The sequence below is a fragment of the Sinohyriopsis cumingii genome, chromosome 7 (genome assembly GCF_028554795.1).
Source record: "Sinohyriopsis cumingii isolate HCF-2022 chromosome 7, ASM2855479v2, whole genome shotgun sequence".
Classification (NCBI taxonomy): domain Eukaryota; kingdom Metazoa; phylum Mollusca; class Bivalvia; order Unionida; family Unionidae; genus Sinohyriopsis; species Sinohyriopsis cumingii.
Genome location: NC_142967.1, coordinates 34,424,650 through 34,439,147, shown reverse-complemented (window position 1 = coordinate 34,439,147; position 14,498 = coordinate 34,424,650). Strand labels below are relative to the sequence as shown.

General features: G+C 35.4%; 1 protein-coding gene across 1 annotated transcript in view; it reads left to right on the top strand.

Moving 5' to 3' along the window:
• The window catches only part of LOC149795006 (kinase non-catalytic C-lobe domain-containing protein 1-like), a 160,380-nt gene that overhangs the window by 105,303 nt on the left and 40,579 nt on the right, over window positions 1-14,498 (top strand). Inside the window, exons 11-13 of the mRNA XM_089963745.1 lie at window positions 1,891-2,041; window positions 4,897-5,863; window positions 13,311-13,538. Coding sequence (XP_089819871.1) covers window positions 1,891-2,041; window positions 4,897-5,863; window positions 13,311-13,538 — 1,346 coding nt within the window. The remainder of the gene's footprint in view (window positions 1-1,890; window positions 2,042-4,896; window positions 5,864-13,310; window positions 13,539-14,498) is intronic.

Genomic DNA, 14,498 nt, shown 5'->3' with positions numbered 1-14,498 from the left:
TTTACATCTAATTTTTGTCTTTTGGACAAAAGGCGCCTCTTTTTACCTATAATATATGTTCCTTGACAAAGGTGCATCTTTCTTCCTATAATTATTGTTCACTTGACAAAAGATGCTTCATTTTACCTATAATGTTTTGTCCACTTGACAAAAGATACCTCTTGTTTACCTACATGATAATTGTACACTTGACAAGTAGCACCTTTTATATCTATAACTATTGCAAACTTGACAAAAGGGACCTTTCATTTGCCTATAATTATTGAACACCTGACAAAAGGATCATTTTATTTATCTTTAAGTTGTGTCTGCTCAGTGAACAGCACTCCTTATTTATTTTCTGTTCAAAAAATTGTGCCCTATATGTTTTCTAAAATTATTGTCTGTTCAAGAAAAGGTACCTCCTGTTTTTCTGTAATTATTTTCTATTTGACAACAGTACCTATTATTTATCTATAATTAACATCTATTCTGCGAAAGGCACCTCTTGTTTATGTTTACCAATAATTATTATACAGTCTACAAAAGGTACCTCTTGTTTACTTGAAATTACCCTTTTCATGGCTAAAAGAGTGTAATTAATTACTTGTAATTTTTGTACAGCAAATAAATAATTAAGAAAAAAAAGGTATAAATTGTACAAATATAGTTAGAAAATTATTCCTCATCTATGTTATAGTTGCTGTGCTAAACTTTGAATGTTGGTAATAAAATTTGAAAATAATATTTCAGTAGCTATTTACCGTGGGTTTGCATAACACAGGGGTGGGGGTGTGATACTGTTATTCATTATACACTTCAAATGTAACTCTGAATTTGAATTACAGGGGCATCATTTAAAAACTATTTGGGTTTTGGTATGACCTCTTTGGTGAAGATCATTTTTACTTTTCTCTTTTGCTTATATTCATTTAAGTTTTGATTCTATAGCCATTGTGGCTCAGTGCTTAACTCATTCGGCCCCAGAGGTTTGTTTCGTTTTCGCCTGAAATGTGCATAGGAAAGACATGGGGGGGGGCTATTTCTGAATACATCGTAATACATTGGCTTTCAACAGATTTTCCATGAGACTAATGCCTAGTTGTATTAAAAACATCATTTTCCATTGGTTATTTTGCTTGCGCACAAGCAGAAGGGTAAAAGTTGGAGTCCTTTTTTTCTTCTTCTTTTTTTTGCTTAATGGACCCATCATTTTCGTATGGAGACCGTTCTTTATTCCAGATGCCCACCTTATCCTAGTTTTTGCAAAGGATCAGCTGTCTGTGTGCAGTTCAGACTGGTCTGCCTTAGATATGAGGCCAAAAGGTCTCAAATCTGGACACAAAAGTGCATTCTGACCATGAGTGAATTTTGGTTGAAAAAAAAACGGGTCCAAAAAAATGAGGTTTTTCCCTCTGTGTACTTTGTAGTGCAGCTAGAACTTCCAAATTATTTGGTATAATTTTAGAGCTATATCTGTCTGCTTTTTTGTAATACCATCCACATTGGTGTATCTTGAATGACCTTGATGCTGCAGAGCCCGGAAATAGGGTACAGCCTCATCATGCCTACAGATGGGATTGGGGCCTAATCATTTAAGGCACTGGACTCATGACCAAAAGATGTGGGCTAAATTCCCACCATCAGATGAGACTGTATCGGCAGTTTAAGTTTGACCTTGGGGAAGGTATTCTTATTGCCTGGGCATGATATAACCTATAAAGTGTTGCAGGGCTATAAGATATCAAACCAATGAAAATCCATGTCCCAAAGAAGAAACTTATGAGATTATTTTTAAAATTGCCATAATGGTTACCAATTATTATGAAAATGTTTATATAAAAAAAGCTGATGATAATGATTGTAAAGGGGCAAAAATGCAAAATCTTTTTTTCTGCTATCTTTTTCCAGCTGAGTATATTGCATCCCTGGGGATGTTGAAATTGGATACATTCATCAGTGCCATATCAGAAAAGTACAGTGACCTCTACTGGAATCCAGAGTTACTAGTCAACCTTTACGAAGCTGTTAATGGTGCAAAACCCATAGTTCATGATGGCAGGTCAGTTATCACAGGAAAATAGTATACATGTACCATGAACTAGTTTTTTCCTTAAAACCAGTGGATACATATTTGTAGAGTATGCAAATTGCATTTGACCTCTTTTTTTTTATCAAAGAGACCTCATCAGCCAAGTGGATCAAGTGCTGTTGATCTGTACAAAATGTCACCACAGTATACTTATCCAGCAATAATTCACCAGCAATGGGGTCCATAGTCATCAGCAATGGGGTCCATAGTCATCAGCAGTGGGGTCCATAGTCATCAGCAGTGGGGTCCATAGTCATCAGCAATGGGGTCCATAGTCATCAGCAATGGGGTCCATAGTCATCAGCAATGGGGTCCATATTCATCAGCAATGGGGTCCATATTCATCAGCAATGGGGTCCATAGTCATCAGCAATGGGGTCCATAGTCATCAGCAATGGGGTCCATAGTCATCAGCAGTGGGGTCCATAGTCATCAGCAGTGGGGTCCATAGTCATCAGCAATGGGGTCCATATTCATCAGCAATGGGGTCCATAGTCATCAGCAATGGGGTCCATAGTCATCAGCAGTGGGGTCCATAGTCATCAGCAATGGGGTCCATATTCATCAGCAATGGGGTCCATAGTCATCAGCAATGGGGTCCATAGTCATCAGCAATGGGGTCCATATTCATCAGCAATGGGGTCCATAGTCATCAGCAGTGGGGTCCATAGTCATCAGCAATGGGGTCCATAGTCATCAGCAGTGGGGTCCATATTCATCAGCAATGGGGTCCATAGTCATCAGCAGTGGGGTCCATAGTCATCAGCAATGGGGTCCATAGTCATCAGCAGTGGGGTCCATAGTCATCAGCAATGGGGTCCATAGTCATCAGCAGTGGGGTCCATAGTCATCAGCAGTGGGGTCCATAGTCATCAGCAGTGGGGTCCATGGTCATCAGCAGTGGGGTCCATAGTCATCAACAATGGGGTCCATAGTCATCAGCAATGGGGTCCATAGTCATCAGCAGCATAATTAGGATGTGAGGGAGACTCAGAATTTGTATAACACTGACAGTTGGTGGGGGGGCAGTAGTAACAACATTATAAATCAAGTTGACATGCAGTACTCACAAATTCACACATCATTACTGTTGGATTTATGTCCATGTTAGTATCAGAGAACATGTATTCATAAGCTACCACAGATGAATTTCATTCCTAGAATTACACTAAAACTGTTAGATCTAGACAATCATTATCTTTGCAGTGGTTAAGTCCAAAAGGTGGAAGTTTTAAATCTCACCATGCATTCATAGCAGGTTGCAGTTATTAAGTACAAATCCATATCGTTTATGCTAATAGAAACAGCCAGCACACAACAGTGGCATGGTCAAGGAACACTTCACCCTGATTTTAAAAATTGACCATAAAGACTGAGAAATGATTAATTTAATTAGAAATGATTAATTTAATTAGAATAATTTAATTAGAAATGATTAATCTAATTAGAAGTTCCACGTAGTTTTTAATGCATCACTTCAAATTCTGAACAAGAATCTGCAGATTCGCCAAATGCAAAAACTTGGGAGTTGTCTTTGATGTGTAATTTAAATAAGAAATTGGCACCATAAAGACAGAAAAGAGAAATTTGTGCATTTTATTAGAAGTTGCAGGTTATTTTCAAATGCATCCTTACAATTTTAAACCACAGTTTACAGATTAGCTGAAGGCAAAAACTTGTCTTTGGTGTGTGATTTAAATAAGAGATTGACTGATCTTTCACACCCGACGTTTCTGTGATGTGCACACCTTACTTGTATTATAATCAGCTGATAATCAAATCATTAGTTACCTTGTGTCATCGTCTTGAATGAACATCAAGTTCTCAAAAGTTTTCAAAACTAAATCCAGCTCTGCTGCTGAATAAGCACTTAATTTGCTGAATAAGCACTTAATTTGCTTCTTACAGAAGAGTACATGGGCATCAGCATGCAGTTGACTGATTCCTTTTACATTTGAATAGTAGAGTGTATATCACATTTGTGATGTTTACATTGTGGATTCCAAATTTCTATGTACTAACTAAACTTTTCAACACATATTGAGCTTTTCTTTCAAGATTTTTTGCATGTTAAGCAAACAGGAACCTGGTTATTTTCTTTTACTGTAAGAAAAAGATGGGATCCACACCTGCCTTGACATTATAAATAGGTTTGCAAGTTATCTGCGAATGTTAAAATAATGGAGCAATGTACCTGGAAGCTACTCATTGCATGATAATCTTCAGTTTTAGCTGCAATGTAAAAGGAGCACCCTGACCATTGAGGACAAACCTAGCCATAGAGGTCCTTAAAGTGTTTAAATATTAAATAAATCAGGTGTTATAAAATTTAGTTAATTTGGAAGACAATAAAACTCAACAGATCCACAGGAGCTTGATGTTAGGTAGTATTTAAAAAGAAATTCTGGATCATACCTTGCAAATAATTAAGAAAAGGACAGACAGTCATTGCTTCCCATTGGTGGTGTCATAGCAACAGGTAATCCTCCTGGACTCAACCAAAGACCAAAGTCCATTTCTTTTTTATATATAGCATTTAAATTACACATCCAGAATACAAATTTAAGCACTATGTAACGTTATGCTCCTGTGTGCCTTTTTGTGGGACTATTAAATATTGGGTGGGTGTAAAAATGTACCATTCATAGTATTCTTCTTTAATTGATATAACAACATTAGAGTTGAGTTGCAATAAAACACTTATTCATAGAGTGTAAAAACAACAAAGGGGATAAAAGTGATCTCTAGAGAAACGTTTACGTCTGTGATCATTATTTATTTTTTATTTTCTTTAAAAATTGAATAATTGTTTTTGTATATTGCAGTAAATTAAGCCAGGAACATTCAGGGACATCAAGCAGAACAGTGAACCACAAACCTCCCGTGAGAAATAAACTCCACACCAGACAACACTTGCAGGAAGATTTTGACTCGTCCAGTATGTCAGAATCAAGCGATCATCAACGGTCTGTTCGCAATGTAGATTTACTTCACTCCCTCGTAACAACTGGAGATCGTCATGGCAGACCTCAGTCAGTGCATGCCCTGGGCCATCATGTAGACACTTCAGACTCAACAGATACCGAGCAATATGAGAAGAGAAGGAAATTAAAGAAAAAATACCAACTCGATCGTGTTAAAAGCTCCTCAATGCACAATTTGCTCTCAGATAGCTCATACTTGGGACAAATCGATAATAATATTCAGAGTGGCAATATGTCTGTAGCTAAAGCAGAAGGTAATACTGCAGCACAGTTTGGACAAGAAAAAGACATGGTGAATCAGTTATATAGGAACAAAAGTGTTCCAAATCAATGGAAGTCAACAGAACCTGATCTTACCTCCACACCAAATGCCAAAAGAGCATCAGATTCTGGTCAAATCTTGAACATTTCTGTAAGAAGTCGAGCAGAGAGTGATCAACTTACTTTGTTTAGCACCACCAGTATGAATCAGAATGAAAGGCTTGAAATTGATACTTTAGGATCGAATGAAGCTAATGCTCAGTCAAAACCAGTGTTACCATCATCTGCCATACCATCAGCTCCACCTACATTGACAGTAACTTCATCAACAACATTGCACTTAGATTCAGAAAGTGTTTCAACTTTAGTCAGAGAGATGAGTGTCTCATCTAAAAGCAGCAGCCAATCAGGGGTCAGGAATTTGGACAATGGCAGCATAGATACTGTTGCTAAGACACCCATCAAGCATAAGGGTCATGTGGTGTACCATTGGGCTATGATTCAGCTTAGCATGACACCAGATGTGGAGAGATTTATGCAGGATATCGTAAGTTCTTGTTATCATTTGCTGGAGAGATTTATTAATGACGTCATAAGTGTTTGCTATTTGCTGTACAGATTCTTGCAGGATATCATAGGTGTTTGTTATCATTTGCTGGAGAGATTTATGCAGGATGTCATAGGTGTTTGTTCTCATTTGCAGGAGAGATTTATGAATGATATTTTGAGTGTTTTTATTTGCTACAGATTTCATTCAGGATATCGTAGGTGTTTATTATCATTTGCTGGAGAGATCTATGAATGACATCACAAGTGTTTGCTGGAGAGATTCATGCAGGATATTGTGGGTGTTTGTTATTTGCTGGAGAGACTTATGCAAGATATTGTCAGAGTTTATTATCATTTGCTGGAGAGATTTATCCAGGATATCATGTTTGCTTTCTTTTGCTGGAGAGATATTTGCATGATATTGTGTTTTCATTTCCTGGTGAGATTTATGCAGGATATCGTGTTTATTTTCATTTGCTGGAGAGATTTGTGAATAATGTTATAAGTGTTTGTATTTGTTTAATGTAGAGATTTGTACAGGATATCGTAAGTGTTTGTTACCGTTTGCTGGTGCGATTTATGCTGAAGATCATAAGTGTTTATTTTCATTTGCTGGAGAGATTTATCAATGACATCATAAGTGTTTGCTGTAGAGATTCATGCAGGATATTGTAGGTGTTTGTTATCATTTGCTGGAGAGATTTATGCAAGATATCATAAGTGTTCATTATCATTTGCTGGAGAGAGTTATGAATGATATGTTTGTTATCATTTTCTGGAGAGATTCATGCAAGATATCATGTTTTGTTATCATTTGCTGGAGAGATTTATTCAGGATATTGTTAGTGTTTGTTATCATTTGTTAGAGATATTTAAACAGGATATCACGTTTGTTATCATTTACTGGAGAGATTTATGTAGGATATCATGTTTTTTTATCACTTACTGGAGAGATTTTTGTAGGATATCATGTTTGTTATCATTTACTGGAGAGATTTATGTAGGATATCATGTTTTGTTATCATTTGCAGGAGAGATTTATACAGGATATCATGTTTTGTTATCATTTACTGGAGAGATTTATGTAGGATATCATGTTTTTTTATCATTTGCAGGAGAGATTTATACAGGATATCATGTTTTGTTATCATTTACTGGAGAGATTTATGTAGGATATCATGTTTTGTTATCATTTACTGGAGAGATTTATACAGGATATCATGTTTTGTTATCATTTACTGGAGAGATTTATACAGGATATCATGTTTTGTTATCATTTACTGGAGAGATTTATGCAAGATATTGTAAGTGTTATTCTTTTCTGGAAAGATTTATGCAGGATATCACAAGTGTTTGTTTGTGGGGCCCACGAGTGGCTGAGTGGTCTAAAGCGCTCACCGTTACGGATCACTGCCATCTCACCTCCGTCTGCGTCGGTTCGAGTCTCGGATTCGGCTAATGTGGTTATGTGAGAAAGCTTGCCAGTAGCTTCTCGTGGGTCAGTGGTTCTTTCCGGGTTTTTTCCGGGTTCTTCCTCCACCATTAATACTGGCCGCCATGTATAGCCTATCTTGTGCTGAAAAATGGCGTTAAACCCTACAACAACAACAACAACAACTGCAACAAGTGTTTGTTTTCATTAGCTGGAGAGATTTGTGTAGGATATCATGTTTGTTATCACTTGCTGGAGAGATTTTTGCAGGATATCGCATGTGTTTGTTTCAGCTTTCCAATTTTTTCAGCTGCTTTTGCAGGTGAACTTCTGAAATAAGATATTTGCAGATTTCTCCAGAACTTAAAGACATTTTAGACCAACATTTTTTGCAACTCTTTTTGGTACATACAACAGACTTTTTTGTTAATTGTCACAGATGATTTTCATATATACTTCATCCTAAAAAAAACATTCTTTTGTTTTAATGTGTGATGTGATATTAGAGATATGAACATATTAACCAGTCATTACATTCTTAGTATCACTATAACTAGTCATTAGAATCATACCAGCATTGTAACTAGTAATGAAAATCTTACCATCATAACTTGTCAGATCTTACCAGCATTTAACTAGTCATTAGAATCTTGCCAGCATTTTGACTATTCATTAGAATCTTACAGGCATTTTAACTGTTCATTAGAATTTTGCCAGCATTATAACTATTCATTAGAATCTTAATGGCATTTTAACTAGTCGTTAGAATCTTGCCAGCATTATAACTATTCATTAGAATCTTAATGGCATTTTAACTAGTCGTTAGAATCTTGCCAGCGTTGTAACTATTCATTAGAATCTTGCCAGCATTATAACTCTTCATTAGAATCTTGCCAGCATTATAACTCTTCATTAGAATCTTGCCAGCATTTTAACTATTCATTAGAATCTTAATGGCATTTTAACTATTAGAATCTTGCCAGCATTATAACTATTCATTAGAATCTTGCCAGCATTATAACTCTTCATTAGAATCTTGCCAGCATTATAACTATTCATTCAGATTTTGCCAGCATTTAGCTATTCATTAGAATCTTAATGGCATTTTAACTATTCATTAGAATCTTAATGGCATTTTAACTATTTATTAGAATCTCAATGGCATTTTAACTATTAGAATCTTGCCAGTACTATAACTATTCATTAGAATCTTGCCAGCATTATAACTATTCAATAGAATCTTACTGGTATTTTAACTAGCCATTAGAATATTACTGGCATTTTAACTAGTCAATATAATCTTACTGGCATTTAACTAGTCATTAGAATTGTACTGGCATTTAACTAGCCATTAGAATCCTACTGGCATTTAACTAACCATTAGAATCCTACTGGCATTTAACTATTCATTAGAATCTTACTACCATTTAACTAGTCAGTAGAACATTACTGATATTTAACTAACCATTAGAATCTTACTGTCATTTAACTAGCCATTAGAATCTTACTGGCATTTAACTAGTCAGTAGAACCTTACTGGCATTTAACTAGTCAATAGAATCTTACTGGCATTTAACTAGCCATTAGAATCTTACTGGCATTTAACTAGCCATTAGAATCTTACTGGCATTTAACTAGTTAGTAGAACCTTACTGGCATTTAACTAGTCAAAAGAATCTTACTGGCATTTAACTAGCCATTAGAATCTAACTGGCATTTAACTAGTCAGTAGAACCTTACTGGCATTTAACTAGTCAATAGAATCTTACTGTCATTTAACTAGCCATTAGAATCTTACTGGATTTAACTAGTCAATAGAATCTTACTGTCATTTAACTAGTCAGTAGAACCTTACTGACATTTAACTAGCCATTAGAATCTTACTGTCATTTAACTAGCCATTAGAACCTTACTGTCATTTAACTAGCCATTAGAATCTTACTGTCATTTAACTAGCCATTAGAATCTTACTGGCATTTAACTAGTCAGTAGAACCTTACTGCATTTAACTAGTCAATAGAATCTTACTGGCATTTAACTAGCCATTAGAATCTTACTGGCATTTAACTAGCCATTAGAATCCTACTGGCATTTAACTAGCCATTAGAACCTTACTGGCATTTTAGCTGGTCATTAGAATCTTGACAGCATTTTATCTATTCATTAGAATCTTACCATAAATTTAAAGCAGCTTATCTTGAAATTTAAAATATGAAGATTTTCACAAATCTAAAATGGTCACCAAAATATGAGTAATTATTTTGTAATATGTTTTTTGTCACCTATCTAGCACATCTAACAACATCAAATGATCCACCTAATTAACAATTACCTATGTTACCATTAACATCACTGTTAATGTTGTTGATTGCAGTGTTAAACAAATATAATCATTATATTTTGTTGTGTTGGTTGATTTATTTTCACTTGCTGTGTAACTTTTATGCCAACAGGATCTTTGAATTTGAAGTATGTAGAAGTGTGCATATTGATGACTCCTTGATTGCATCTACATGTAATTGTTTTCCCAAATATTAATGACTCCATAATCATATCTACAAATAATTGTTTCTCAAGGAAATTAAGTCCTCATTTATTCAAAAGAGAAGTTTGCAGAGCAAATTTATCAATATAAATAAAATTCTGCACATACAAACTGATTATGAGCCACCAAGATGTAGTTGATCTCTGTCTGATTCTGAAAATCTTTTAAGCTGGTATAAAATTTGTTGGTTCCTGCCATAACTTTAGTTTGGCAAATTAGCATTACCTGCGTTTGTCCATCCATCTCTTAATGTCATGTCCTATCCAAATGATGTATTTCTGAAGTGGATGCAGTATTACCTGTATTTGTCCATATATCTGATGACACCATGTCTCATCCTATTACCCATGTTTTCCCATTCATCCAATAACATTATTGCGCTTGCTCCAACCTGAGCTGAGTCATACCCAAGACTAATAAAAATGGTACTAACAGCTGCCTCACTAGGTGGTCAGCACTGAGATGTTAGTGTTAGGACTGGTCAGCCTGGTGTCAGGATAATGTTACTGGATGGGACATCACATGTCTGCGGCATAATGCCCTGGAGCTAGAACTCACTGTATGTTGCCACAGTACAGACATCATAGCAATATGACTGAATATTTTTTTACTTATTGAAGTTATTGCCCCTTGGAACTTTGCTATTCTTTTTCTTGACAATTCTATATCCTCCTAATAGTTTTTAAAGGACTTCTTGGATTCAAACCAAATTTAGCATGAGATTTAACATTTACAAGACCTGGGTCAACTTTAATACATTTTTTCAGAATGACATTTTGTAGAGTTACTTCCCCTGCACTTTGATTTTCTATTGGATTATAATCATTTTATGTCTGATCAATAACTTTTGAAGAAATTCATGCACTGCAAACCAAAATTTGTGTCAGGTTGTGTAAGATATAGATCAGGTTCAGTTTTCACCATTTCTTAAACTACCGCTATGGTGGCCTAGTGGTTAGAGTGTCCTCCGTGGGAGCGAGAGATCGTGGGTTAGAACCCTGGCCAAGTCATACCAAAGACTTACAAAAATGGTACTAACAGCTGCCTCACTTGGCGCTCAGCATTAAGAGGTTAATGTTAGGGCTGGTCGACCTGGTGTCAGGATAATGTGACTGGGTGGGACTTCATGCTACATGTCTGCGGCATGATGTCCCAGTGCTAGACATCACTATTAATTGCCACACTGCAGACATCATAGCAGTATGACTGAAAAATTGTTAAAGCTATGTTAAAAATCCTAATCACACACACACACATGCACACACTTCTTAAACTAAATTTGATGGAGTTTGCCATTGTTTGACTTTGAACTTTGCCATTACAGTGGTCCCCACTTGAATGGACCTTCTGACTAATGGCCTCCTGGCTAGTGGCCAGAACCCTTTGCCACCAGTAATATTTTGTTCAAAACTGACCCCTAGAATGGCCATTCATCTAGCATGAGAGCATCACAAAATTGTCAAATTTGACCTTTGCAAGACGTCACATATTGGAGTGTACAGTAGGGAATCTCACAAATACTTGTTGATTTCTAGATTTTACCCAATGACATTTTGGTTCCAACTTGCCGATAAAATACCTAACTCAGATCCACATAAAGGGGTAAGTAATCCAATTATCCTTATTTCTGTGTGTTCCTAGATGTTAGGTATTGTCACTTTGATAATTACTGGCTGTTATTACTACTGATGTCAGATTGTGTCACTTTGATAATTACTGGCTGTTATTATCACCCATAATTATCAAGGTGACAAAAGCAAACAGCTTAAAAATACAGCATTGTTCAGCACATGTTAGTGTGACTGACATAATAACATTATGTAATAGCCTTTTCAGCTTCTCACACAAGGAAAAAGGAAATATATAAATAAGTTAGGGTATCAGAATATGACCAGTCAGTCATGTGACAAGATCACTTTCTTTGTAAATGCAGCATCTCACTTAAAGGTGCAAATTCATTTAACAGTGCTATAGTTGCTAAAGAAGAAACAGTTTGTTGCATAAAGTGCAAAATGTCTGAGGAATAGAAAAAATTATCATTTGAAATATAATGTGGAAGTCAACTCAGTAAAAAGAGTTCTTTGGATTCTTGCACAGAAATTTTATTTTGGATAGATTCAAACATTGTCAAAGATAAGAAAAGTATTTTGCAGATGTAGAAAATTGAATAAAAGAAGAAAGAAAGATAGTTACAGCCAGGAGATGTTTGTACACTTATTATATTGACAATGATTTAGAATAGTTCTGCTTCATACCAAGAACATACAGACAGGTCAAGGACACTCAGCAATTTTCTCATTAGAAATAGGATATGATGACTCTTCCAGAAGTAATGGGTGGTTACACAGATTTCAAGTCAGACATTTTAACAGGTGCTCTGTCCTTAGGTGACAGATAATGTGAATTAAAATGTGATTATTATTATTATTATTATTAATATTGATATTATTATTTTTATTGACCGATCTTGTGGCCTAAGTGGTTATAAAGTCCCCCTCAGATACAGGAGGTCTCATGCTCAAACCTCAGCCAAGTCATACCAAAGACATATAAAAATAGTACTAACAGCCTTCTTGCTTGGCACTCAGCATTAAGAGGTTAGTGTTAGGACTGGTCGGCCTGGTGTCAGAATAATGTTACTGGATGGGACATCATGCTTCATGTCTTCAGTGCTAGACATCGCTACAAACTTACACACCACAGACTGAAAAATTGTTAAAGCTATGTTAAAAATGCAAATCACACACACGTTATTATTACTATTATTATTTTTATTATTAAATAAAAATTGAATTGATAATTATTCATAATTTTTTTTTAAATGGCAATAATAACACATAAATTGCATTGATTCCACAATATACATGTGATTTCTGAATGATAATATGAAACATTTTAGAAATAGCTCCTTCTGTTGTACTTTATTATGTAATTATTACTCACATTTGTGATCCCCTTCTACAATGACCATCCCTGTTATAAGGCCACTTTTCTGTTGGAAAAAGGCAATCTCCTAAAACAGAGACCAATTATTTTACAATTTCATTTCTATTCAATAACTTTAGTTAATTTCACAATTTTGAATACAATATAACAGTTAAAACCACTGTTTAATGTAGAACTTTGTACTACAGTTGCATCATAATTTTATTTCTTATCAGTTGAAGGAATTAAATACACTGAAATTCACTTTAGTAATTTATAAGGCATTAAATTAAAGAGACCTAAATTAATTAAGTTTCATTTTCACTTTTTTCTGATAGAAATTTAGAGTTATGTACCTTGTTGTTGACCTTGAATTGTATCATTCTGATCTTGTAATATTTCAAAGCTATAAATAGGGATTTTTATTGCATACATTTTCTCCAGCATGCAAGGAAATTGAGTAACATTTTAGGAACATTTTCTTGATTTTATTTTTCAACTGGTAAGTTTCATATGTAAATGCCTATATATTTTTCCATCCAGGATGAGGAAAATGCCAAGATGCTGGACTCAAGATTGTCCTCCATTGAGCAGCAGATAAAGATGGAGAAGAAAGTTCGACGGAAAACACAGATGTTTTATAAAAAGCTACAGGAGTCCATGGCTAAATCATCCAAGGGAGATAAGAACACACTGACTCAGGTGGTGAAGGACATTACTGACATGACGCACAGGATCTCATTCCAAGAACTTTGTAAAACTCATCTAGAGGTATGCAGAAGAATTTTAACCACAATGCACCATGCAGGTCAACTTTTTTGGTCCTTTTAGAGGTCTTTCAATTAAACATGGCAAAATATTTTACAAAATTACATGGGACATAACCTGTCATTGTAGATATTTCATTTTGTTTGATGTTTAATGCAACCAAGGACAGGAGTAGGAACTATTTACCAGTGATTTTATGCAGAAAACAAAATGTCCACATTTACAAATGTAAGGAAGAGTTAGGTTGTTTTGATACTTGAGCTACCTGATGAACATGTACTATGATAGTGAAAATTAACCCTTAGGTTAATGGTCAACCACTCCAGTAGCCTAAGTGATTAGAGCATCCACCTTGGATGCATGAGGTCACAGGTTTGAACGCCAGCCAAGTCATACCAAAGACTTAAAAAAATAGTACTAGCAGCTGCCTCCTTTGGCACTCATTATTAAGAGGTTTGTGTTAGGACTGGTTGGCCTGGAGTCAGGGTAATGTGACTGAGTGGGACATGATGCTGCATGTCTGCAGCATGATGCCCCAATGCTAGACATAATTATAAACTGCCACACTGCAGACATCATAGAGAAATGACTGAAAAATTGTTAAAGCTTCATTAAAAATCCAAATCACACACACAGGTTAATGGTCACTGCTCTCTTTAGATTGTCAAACCTCTAAGGGAACTATATGGTAATTTTTTTGAATTGCTTCTCATAAAGATTGTCAGGACTTGAGAACATCCATCTTTAAAAGTTTTCATATGATATAACTTAAAATACAGCTGGAACTATGTTTGAGTCCTTCTTGTTTGCTTGTGTCGAATGTCTGCCGACATTAAGGAATGTTTGAAAGAAGTCTTAATATCCATAAGCTGCATAATGTTTGCAGACCTAATGATAGGTCACGGCAAATGATTTAAAATATTTGAAACTTAGAAACCTAAAAATTGTCTGAAGTAGGTCTTG